The 11,425-nt window shown below is 48.5% G+C and overlaps 2 protein-coding genes across 2 annotated transcripts in view; one reads left to right on the top strand and one right to left on the bottom strand.

The window, feature by feature from the left end:
* The window catches only part of STX8 (syntaxin 8), a 272,833-nt gene extending 272,569 nt beyond the window's left edge, over nucleotides 1-264 (bottom strand). The window contains exon 1 of the mRNA XM_083148397.1: nucleotides 193-264. The gene's annotated coding sequence lies outside the window, so the exon portion shown is untranslated. The remainder of the gene's footprint in view (nucleotides 1-192) is intronic.
* A 97-nt stretch (nucleotides 265-361) lies between these two features.
* The window catches only part of CFAP52 (cilia and flagella associated protein 52), a 52,351-nt gene continuing 41,287 nt past the window's right edge, over nucleotides 362-11,425 (top strand). The window contains exons 1-2 of the mRNA XM_083145537.1: nucleotides 362-527; nucleotides 10,695-10,894. Coding sequence (XP_083001663.1) covers nucleotides 464-527; nucleotides 10,695-10,894 — 264 coding nt within the window. The 5' untranslated portion in view covers nucleotides 362-463. The remainder of the gene's footprint in view (nucleotides 528-10,694; nucleotides 10,895-11,425) is intronic.

Genomic DNA, 11,425 nt, shown 5'->3' with positions numbered 1-11,425 from the left:
AGCTAACAATATTATGTGGACCATACCATATGTAGTTTATGCATTTTGTTCAAAAAAAGGCTCTGTACTGTACTACGATTTATAGTACCCTATTCCATTAAAAATAACAAATAAACTGTTCACTAGTATCCAAGCACTAAAATAGAGTTGCTTACTGCGTGGCTGGAAAGAAGTCATATTTATAATTATAACCTATAAACAGGTGAAACATTATGAGCCGCTGACAGCTGGACCTTGAGAAAAACATTGTATTTTAGTGGTGAAAGGGCGACAACCTTCGCGCACGCGTGGTAGCTGGCTCACTCATGGCCGGCTGTTCTCAGCGCGCATGCGCCAGGTGAAACATAAACGTGGCACACGTGATTGGCGCCGTGACCATAGCAACAGGTAAACACACAGAGCTTCAAGTCGGTTGCTGGGAGACGGGAGGAAGCTGCAGAGAGAAGCAGCAGTACAGGGTAACATGGCATCACACACCGAGGACGACGAAATGCAACTGGAACTAGAGGCAGTCATCGGATTTAACGGTGAGAAGGGTTGGGGAAGCTATTGGGCTCCATAATCCCCATGCTGCAGGCTAGTATAGACTAATATGCAGTAAGTGCAAGAGCAGTAGAGCCAATATGTAATACAACACACACGTCGACGGCACACATCTAAAACTTAAATTCCCCTCCCTTGCAGCACCTGGGGGGCATTACTATTTTGATTGAGCAGCTCTCACCACTGTTTACACAACTAAAACTAAAAACTACTGTATATTCTTCAGCTAGAAAGTATGGTTATACATTCCACTATTTCAGCCATGTTTCACACTTTATTTACAAAGTATGATTCTTAGGTCTGAGGGTGTTAGATGCTTGTGGATTTCTTTTTTCAACAGCAAATACATTACAGAAGCCACTTCAATTTGTATGCCATTTGCCTTGCCACAGCTGCTGCACTAAAAAGTTTAAAATAGTAGCCAATGATCAAAAAGATCTACCTTTGCTCCAACAGCTAGGACTGCAGTTCCCTACACATGCCCGGACTAAGAAGCTGTGATCTGATGTGACTAGCAACCATAGAAATATATACTGGAGCATCACTGAGTAAAGCCCAGTTCTTTTATTTTTGTAAGGGAATTAGATGTTTTTATAAAATTATGTTACCAGACGGGGCCAGATTCTCTAAGCTTCAAAAGTGATAAAATGGAGAGTGATAAACAGCCATCCAATCAGCTCTTGCCTGACATTTTTCAAACACAGTTGGTGACATGGCAGGCAGGAGCTGATTGGTTGGCTGTTTATCACTCTCCATTTTATCACTTTTGAAGCTTAGAGAATCTGGCCCAAGGGCTTCAGTGAGTTAGGGGTGTGGTCAATAACACAGCCCCGCATGGCTTTTTATATACCATCAGATCCCAAACCCCTTTGTGTGATCAGACCATTCCACCGGGGGCAGAGGGGGTCTGATGTCCTGTTCTGAAGGTGCGAACACAAGTACAGATATTTCGGTACTTGTGAGTTATCCGGGCTCCCGATTTTTTGATTGTATGCCTTAAGTTAAGGCATACAATCAGATGCGATGCGATGCGATATCGCATCGCATCGCATCCGACCATCGGATGCGATGACCCGATTTTTCCATAGGAATCAATGTTAAAATGGACTGAGTCCATTTTAACATGGAATTCAATGGGAAAAAGGGGTCCTTTTCATACCCCTACTATCCAAGTGGGCATGGAGTTGGATATAAATCTGTGGCGAGCGTAGCGAGCCACCGAGCCCGAAGCGTGGCGAGCGAAGCGAGCCCCGCGAGGGGACGGTATTCCGTGTCCCCTCGCGGGGCTCGCTACGCTCGCCACGCTTCGGGCTCGGTGGCTCGCTACGCTTGCCACAGGTTTATATCCAACTCCATGCCCACTTGGATAGTAGGGGTATGAAAAGGACCCGATTTTCCCATTGAATTCCATGTTAAAATGGACTCAGTCCATTTTAACATTGATTCCTATGGAAAAATCGGGTCATCGCATCGCATCGCATCGCATCCGATGGTCGCATGCGATGCGATGCGATGTCCCGATCCGACCCGATTTAAAAATCGGACGCCCGGATAACTCATAAGTACCGATATTTCTGTCGGGTGTGGTATATGATCCCGACAGTCGAGATCCCGACAGTCATTAGCCCGACCTCGGGATCCGACTGGCCGGACTCAGACAGCATGGCGAGCGCAACAAAGCCCCTTGCGGGCTCGTTGTGCTCGCCACGCTGCAGGTACAGTGGCTCGCTATGCGAGCCACCTATTCTATTCTCCCTCTATGAGGGTTGTGGACCCCCACGAGGGAGAATAGCCGGTGGCCGTCGGGACTCCGAATGTCGGGGTTTTGACTGTCGGGATCCCGACGTCGGGGTAATGACTGTCGGTATCCCGACTGTCAGGAAACTGCCCGGCACCCCTTTCTGTCTGACCTATCTGGTGGGAACAAAAACCTGGAACTGTATGGGAGCAAATGACAATCAAAAAATTGGGTACTTGTTTCCTAGCACGGCCACAACGATTTAGATCGTTGTGGTCGGAAGATAAAAAATCGGATCGATCGCATCGCATGCGATTTGGTCGCATGCGATGCGACCAATCCGACCGACCGATTTTTCACCCGATTTTTTTTTTTTTCACCTGATTATTTTCAATTGCCCCCCCAAATGTTACTAAGTGGGCTAGACCCCACGATAGACGTGAACCCGAAGCGTGGCGAGCCCGCGAGGGGCGGCGGTGCGCGTCCTCCGACCTTTTCATTCCCCTACTATCCACTAGGGCGTGGAGTGAGAATAGAATAGTGTGGCGAGCGCAGCGAGCCACCGAGCCCGAAGCGTGGCGAGCGCAGCGAGCCCCGCGAGGGGACGCGTCTAACTTCACAGGTATACGCGTCCCCTCGCGGGGCTCGCTGCGCTCGCCACGCTTCGGGCTCGGTGGCTCGCTGCGCTCGCCACACTATTCTATTCTCACTCCACGCCCTAGTGGATAGTAGGGGAATGAAAAGGTCGGAGGACGCGCACCGCCGCCCCTCGCGGGCTCGCTGCGCTCGCTGCGCTCGCCACGCTTCGGGTTGACGTCTATCGTGGGGTCATGGCGGGCACATAAAAAATGTGAAATGGGTCATAATGGGCCATTTCACCTTTTTTATCATTTTACCCTATGTAAGATGGACTTAATCAAGTCCATCTCATCTTGTGCCATTATAATGGCACAAGACCGACGCGATCCTCCCGATTTCAATGTTAAAAGATTTTTTAACATTGAAGTCTATGGAAAAATCGGGTCATTCGGTCGGTCGCATCGCGGCCGATTTTAATTGGTCGCGACCGACCGATTGACCCGATTTCTGTCATTCAAAGGGAAAAAATTGTAAAAAATCGGCCACATCGTGAGGATCGTGTCCCTTAATTAAGAGCCACGATCACTCACGATTGTGGCCGTTCTAGGAAACAAGTACCAAAAATTGTTCCCAAACGCTTGAAAACAGAAAGTGATCAGTCAGTCAAATTGTTTAAATCATTCTGATAGAACAAATTTATCAAAGCATATATTTTTTTCTGTTTTCTCGCATTTGGGTGGAAATGTTTGATTTTCATATGCTCCCATACATTTCCAGTTTTTTGTTCCCACCAGATAGATCAGACAGAAAAATATGTACGTGTGTACGCACCTTTAGAGTGGTCCAATCCTCCCCTGCCATACAGTATTTACATATTTTATAACACAAACAATGAGTGTAAGAGGGTGCCATAGGGAAATAAAGGGTAGATGTATGAAGCAGTGATAAGGGAGGAGAAGTGATACAGTGTCTGCTACTTTATCACTGACCAGTCAGCTCCAGAATGCTAAGTTACTGGCTGGGTTTAAAAAAGGACAGTTAAGAGCCAATTGACCGGTGATAAAGTACCAGGCACTTTTTCACTTCCCCCTTATCACTGCTTCATACATCTACCCAGAGGCGTAGCTAGGGCGGAGCGGGTGGAGCACAAGCTACGGGCCCCAAGATGTCACCAGGTGCCAGAGCCGTGCACTTTGCCGCCGGCTCCCACGGCCTGCTCGCCTGCTCCCCCCAGCACGCCCGCTCCCCGCGTTACTGTGCACGTGTGCAGCACAGTCAGTGAGAGAGAGAGTGCAGCAGATCCTGCCCCTGGCTGCCTGTGCCTGGCTGTCACTGTGTAACGGTGATGTCATCAACCAGGGACGGACCCATACACGGACAAGGTCCGAGGAAGAAGGCGCTGGATACCTGCTGCGCTTCTTCCCCACATACCCACACTCCTCCTCCGGCAGCACAAGGGGGACGGGGAGATTTGGTCTGCAGTGGTGCCGGGTGAGAGACTTACCGGGCGTCCATCAAATCGTGTAGGGAGCGCTGTCACTCCCCCTGCACGCATTGATACTCCTGCCCACTTAAGGCTGAAGATATAGGACGCCGGGTAAAAAGATTTATTGTAAATGTTGAAGGGCCCCTTTTTGCTGTGCAAGAGCTCCGCCTACCACAAATGGGGGGGGGGGCTAATACAAATCGGGGGGGGGGGGGGGGGCGCAAAACATGCCCTTGCTCCGGGCTCCGGAGCACCTAGCTACACCACTGCATCTACCCCTGTGTTCCACTACCTGATCAGGACCACTTTAAGCCCTGCTTACACTGCACCATACATACTGTACATATATGCTTCATACTGCTACAGCTGTGCACCAGTTAGGGGATTTGGAAAATGTGGACCGTTGGTAGATCTCGAGGACCTGCTCTAAGCCATAAGCCTCTCTACCACTATTCTGGCCTGGTTCACCTCTTACTTTGCTTACCACTCCTTCTTAGTTAATGTCTCTGGTTCCTCCCCACCCCATTCCATCTTCCCTGCCTGTAGTGTCTCTAGGGTTCTGTCCTAGACCCCCTTCTCTTCTTCCTGTACACCTCGTTCTGGAGTGCACTCATAAGTTCTTTTGGCCTTCAATGCCACCTCTATGCCAATGACACACAACTATACAGTACCTCTTCTCTCCTGACATAGAAACATAGAATTTGATGGCAGATAAGAACCACTTGGCCCATCTAGTCTGTCCCTTTTTTAAACATGTTACCTCAAACCATATTTGATCCTTATTTTTTTGTAAGGATATCAATATGCCTATCCCAAGCATGTTTAAATTGTACTACTGTATTTGCCTCTACCACCTCTGATGGTAGGCTATTCCACTTATCTACTACTATTTCTGTGAAGTAATTCTTCTTCTCAAATTTCCCCTGAATCTTCCTCCCTCTAGTTTCAGTGCATGTAATCGTGTTCTGCTGCTCCTCTTCCTGTGAAGAATGTCTCCCACCTGTACCTTGTTAAAACCCTTGATATATTTAAAAGTTTCTATCATGCCCCCCCTTTCCCTTCTCTGCTCCAAATTATACATATTAAGTTCTTTTAGTCTTTCCTGGTGCGTTTTGTGATGTAGGCAGGGGCGGATCCAGGATAAAATGACAGGGGGGGCACCATGAAAAAAAAGGGTTTGGGTAGGGGAGTGGAGGTGTTAGTGGTGCCAGTGTACATGCTAAGAGAGCGGCAGGAGAGGGTGGGAATGGAATTAAAAATAGGCCCTGGCATTTAAAGTACACAGGCCCACCATGGCGACAAAAGTGAAGGATGTAGTTGTGCGCGCTCCAAAGGCGCGCTCCGGAAAGGGTGTGTGGCCACTCAACAGGGGGCGTGTCAACACCATATACAACTTCTACACATTATGCAACAAAATACTAGACCCCATTATACTTGCCCCTTACACATGATGCCAAATGGAATGAGCCAAAATTAACATAATGCCACATGGATTGAGCCAAAATTCACATAATGCCACACGGATTGAGACAAAATTCACATAATGCCACATGGATTGAGCCAGAATTCACATAATGACACACAGATTAAGCCAAAATTCACAATACACTTCATAAACAGGGACATTGTCCACCAAAGGTGTGCATTAAACATTTACACCATAATGTCCATTACACGTTAAGTTACACGCTATTATGTCCATTATGTGTTATGCCAAACACCATAATGCCTATTAAAAATTATGCTACATAAGTGCTTCTCTACATGCTCATTGCCAAGGGTTCCATGCTCATTGCCAGAGGTTCCATGCTCGTTGCCATGTGGGATTACATGCTCATTGCCAAGGGGGAATACATGCTCGTGGTAAATGGGGGACAGCCGCCGCCAGGCAGAAGTGATAGCCACTGACAGTGGCAGAGCCTGGCTGTATTCAGAGCACTGTAGGTCCCGGCTATTTGAAATAATACCCACAACAGAAAAGGCATTCCCAGGTTGGCCCCTTTTACACCAGCCTAGTCCCTGCATTTTCTGGTGGGAGGGGGAGAGAAAACCACCCCTCCCCCCTTTAACCAGTTATCTCATTGAACCAACTGACCCATTTACATGAGACAAGTACCATATTGAAGAACTTTTGAGTGGGCTTTGAATGATTTTGGTCCAGTGAAACTGGTTCCAGAGTAATCTGCCCTCAAAGAACATGATCAGCCATGAAATTACATTTAAAAAATAAAACAATCGGTTTACATGCAATATCTCTCGAACCTGACCGATTGGGACCAGCCTGGTATCATATTGAAGTCCCAGCGATTTGGAATTGAATGAAATCAACCACAAGTTTCTGTGATGCCAGGGCGGGAACTGGCAGCCGTCGGAACCGGGTGGGGGTCGGAATTGACGGGTCCCATATTATCCTATGGGGAAAAAGCATTACAGGTTTGCCAGGCGATATCTCCGGTTCCCGGGGGGCTAGAGACACGGGGCTGGGCTCGTTGGAAAGCCCTGGTCCTCAGCTACAAAATAAATGACAGGGGGGCACGTGCCCGAGTGCCCCCCCCTGAATCCGCCACTGGATGTAGGCCATGCACCATTTTAGTTGCCCTTCTTTGTACAGTCTCTAATGTATGTATATCCTTCTGGAGATATGGCCTCCAGAACTGAACCTTCCCCTCCCCTCTGTCGGGGATTCCATCTGCCTGCACCTCATGTCACTTGTCCCTCTACCTCTAGATTAGTGGTCGCCAACCCAGTAGCTCGCGGCCACACAGGTTGCTCGACCACTCTGCAGCCACCTGCCGCTCGCCCATCCATTACCCTTTGCTCACCACCCACCCCTAAATTAACCGCCACAGATTCCCTTCTCCCTCTGAGGGGAGGAGAGTGCATTGCGCATCTCTCCTACCCCTCAGTGTGCATCCCTGTGACTGGGCCGTCCGCCAATCAGAGCTCGTGGGCCGGCAGCCAATCAGGAGCAGACCCTTGAGCTTTGATTGGCGGATGGCCCAGTCACAGGGAAGTGAGGGAAGAAGGAGAGACGCGCGGTGTGCTGTGCTCTCCTCCCCTCAAAAGGGAGGCGGCGATGGAGACACAGAGAGTGAAAGCACTGCAGGGGAACGACGTACTGTCCTTTCCCCGGCAGCAGCAGCAACAACAACGGTGAGTTGTGCTGCTGCTGAGAAACTGGCACTGTGGGGGCATACCCAGCACTGTGGGAGCATACCTGTCACTGTGGGGAAGTACCTGGCACTGTGGAGCATACCTTTTTCTGGCACTGTGAGGCATTCCAGTTTCTGGCACTGTGGGGAAGTACCTGGCACTGTGGGGCATTCCAGTTTCTGGCACTGTGGGGAATAACAGTTTCTGGCACTGTGGGTAAGTACCTGGCACTGTGGGGAAGTACCTGGCACTGTGGGGACATACCTGGCACTGTGGAGAAGTATCTGGCACTGTGGGGGCATACCTGGCAACGTGGGGGCATACTTGTTTCTGGCAGTGTGGAGGCATACGTGGCACTGTGAGAGCATATGTGTATCTGGCACTATTGGGGGCATATGTGTATCTGGCACTATTGGGGGCATATGTGTATCTTCCACTGCATATGTGTATCATGGGTATTGGGGGCATTGCGTAATTTGCACTGCTGGTGGCATGTGTAAATATGGCACAGCGTCTGTTCAGAGAGGCTGGGAGCTGCTGGCCATGCCCCCATAGCAGAAAAAAAGGCAGATATGGCCTTGCAGGAGTGCCACAATAATAAGTAATTCCCCCTAATTTCAGATGTCCCTTCTTCTCTGCCTCCAGTGTTGGGAGGTATATACAGGGCCGGATTTGTGCCTAGGCCCATGAGGCACCGGCCTCAGGGCGGCACCAATTAAGGGCGGCAGGCAGGCTGACATTCAGTTAAATAGCAGCATGGCACAGCAGGAGGGCAGCGGCGAGTGACGAGCGCCGCCGCCGCAGACATGAATTATCATATGTCGGCGGCAGCGCCGCTCGTCACTCGCCACTGCCCACCCATTCTGCCATGCACATTACATCACTGCTTAGTGGCTGGGTCCGACGGTCCCCCTGCGCTTCCAGAAATGGCTCAGGCTCACTGCTGCCGGCTCCTGCCCATTGGCTACTCTACACACACACACACACACACACACACACAGTCTATTGGCTGCTGTGTATCCAACAGCTGAGCTGAGTGGCACACAGATCCCCCCTGCGCTCAGTTGTTAGTCACAGTGTGTGAGCTGGAGAGAGACTGACGGAGACACTGTGCTAATCACTGTACTAATAAGTGCCTCCCTCCGGGTCCTCCATGCAGTGAGCAGTCCAGAGTGCTTAAAAAAAGATTAAGGTGGGCTACAGTTAAATTTTAATGAAATATATAAATAACAATGTATATACATATGATTACATGAAAATGGGGGGGGGGACAAAAATGTTGTGCCTAGGGGCGGCCTGACCCCTAAATTCGACCCTGGGTATATATGCAGTATATCGGAAATTGCATTTTGTGGCACATTGCATCTGGGGCATTGCTGTATGTGGCATAATGTGTCAGGGGCATTACAGTGTTTGGCATGTGTAAATGGCATTTTTAGATTTTTATGCAGATTTCTTTTTTTATTTTAGTAGCTCTTCAGCCAGTTTATTTTGTCTCAAGTAGCTCACGCCCCAAAAAAGGTTGGAGACCACTGTTCTAGATTGTAAGCTCCTTGGAGCAGGGCCCTCTTTCCTCCTGTTTCCACAGCCCTCTTCTCTCCCACTTCAATTACAATTCTCTCTCTGTCTATACTCATCTCTCTTCTCATTCATAATCATTCATTTCTTCCAACGGTAACCCACTCCTGGTAGTACGTGGACAACTGTGTCGACATTCAGGTAAAAAATGTGAAAAACCCCATGTCGACCTTTTGACCGTCGACCTAACCCATGTCGACCTAATGACCCTGTCGACACCATGACCCTGTCGACCTAACCCATGTCGATCTAGACTCATGTTAACCTTCCTGTATGTCGACCTAGACCTGCACAGGTGTGCAGTACAAGACCCCCTTCCCCATACACCCAATATTATGTACATTGGGCTTTATTCAGGTTCAGTCACAGGGCCCGATTCAGACCTGTTCGTACAGCTGCAAATTTGCTTGGTGGGCGATTATAGATACACTGCGCATGCGTACGGTTCACAGTATGCATACGCAAGGCCATCCTGCGATGAAATACAACTATTTTTATACGCATGCCGTTTGCAAGGGGATTGACAGCAAGTAGGTGTCTGGGAATGGAAACCGACCATTTAGTGGGAGTGCTAAGAAAAATGCAGTTCTGCCAAAAAAAATGTTGGGAGTGTCCGGAAAACACTAGGGGCTAGATTCTCTAAGCTTCAAAAGTGATAAAATGGAGAGTGATAAACAGCCAGCCAATCAGCTCCTGTCTGACATTTTTCAAACCCAGTCTGTGACATGGCAGGTAGGAGCTGATTGACTGGCTGTTTATCACTCTCCAGTTTATCTTTTGAAGCTTAGAGAATCTAGCCCTAGGTGTGCCTAAACATTTTAGTGGAGAGCGTGCGATGTCAGCTCTAGTCGGATATGCCTTTTTCTATCACACAGACGAGTAAGTACAGGGCTACGCTGCGCCTGTGATCATTTGTGTCCAGTGTAAAAAACAGATGGACATTCATACGGCTGCGAATAGATGTGCAGCCATACACATACATTTGCACAGTGAGCACATTAATTTGCAAGGCAGATTTTCACTCTAACGGGGCTTCATCTTGACTGAACGTTGGCCTTGCACATTTGCGGCTGTGCGATCAGGTCTTAATCGGGCTCGTAGCTTTGCTAAAAAAGAAAAACTGCTACTGCTTTCTGTAACATGCTGGTATGGGACAAAGCCAGCACGGGGCAAAGCCGCCCAGAATGTCCAGTCCCTCCTTGCAATGCAGTTGCAATTACTATGATATGCCTTTGCCTGCGCAGCTATAGAAGTGTTGGTGTGATCGGCCGATATTGAGTGATCTGACGGACAATTGTATAGGTGTGAACCCAATTTTAGTAGTCAGTGATGCAGATGTAGTCACATTCAATGATTAAATGAATAGGCACCATGGGCCAGACCTGCTCACTGGGCTGCGAGTTTTCAGAGCCCATCAAGCAGGTGGCAATGAGCAAGTAACCCCCCCTGGCAAGGAGCAAGTAAACCCCCTTGGCAAGGAGCACATCAACCCCCCTGGCAATGAGCAAGTAAACCCCCTGGCAATGAGCACATAAGCCCCCGGCAATGCTATTTTTGTTAGTAAGGTGCCAGTGCGCTTTGGGGAGTCTTTTGTAACTTTTGAATATTTTTCCTTAGGACATGTGTCATCTGGACTCATCAGCCACCCGGACAAGGAACATCTCATTTACCCTTTGGGATGCACAGTGATCATTGAGAGTCTTAATAAGCATAAGCAACAATTCCTTCATGGCCACACTAACAATGTATCCTGCGTGGCTGTCTCCAGGACTGGGAAATACATAGCATCGGGGCAAGTCACATATATGGGATTCAAGGTCAGTGCACTATAATGCCTGTCATATTTCAGTTCTTCCCACAAATGTTTATTATTATGCACATTAGGAGTAAAAATATGTGTATAAAGGTGCCCATACACTAGTAAGATTCATCTTCAGATCTGGCTGGTTGGAACAAAAACATGGTTATGGATGAGTGACAGTTTGTCAGTTTTCCAGCATTTCCAAGCAAATGGTCAACTGTCATTTGCTTTCTTCTATAACCAATGGTATTGTTCCAACCAGCCAGATCTGAAGATAAATCTGTGTGTGTATGGCCATCTTAACTCTGTGTGTATCTGCTCTGTGGTCTAGATCTGTCTTACCAACTAAAATAATACTTTTACCACTTGGATTCTACTTAATCATGATATCTGAGACAGCAGACACCAGTGGTGGAACTTGTGGGAGGTAAGCCCAGGTGCTCAAATATAATTAGATTCTTCTTCCTCCACCCCAACCCAAGTTCACAATATGCAACACATCAGTGGGTGACAGGGAGATGTAGGGGGAGGCAGAGTGCCACAGAGA

This window comes from Crinia signifera, chromosome 6, assembly GCF_055691185.1.
Source record: "Crinia signifera chromosome 6, ASM5569118v1, whole genome shotgun sequence".
Classification (NCBI taxonomy): Eukaryota; Metazoa; Chordata; class Amphibia; order Anura; family Myobatrachidae; genus Crinia; species Crinia signifera.
The sequence above is the reverse complement of the archived record's forward strand: the minus strand, read 5'-3'. Positions and strand labels throughout refer to the sequence as shown.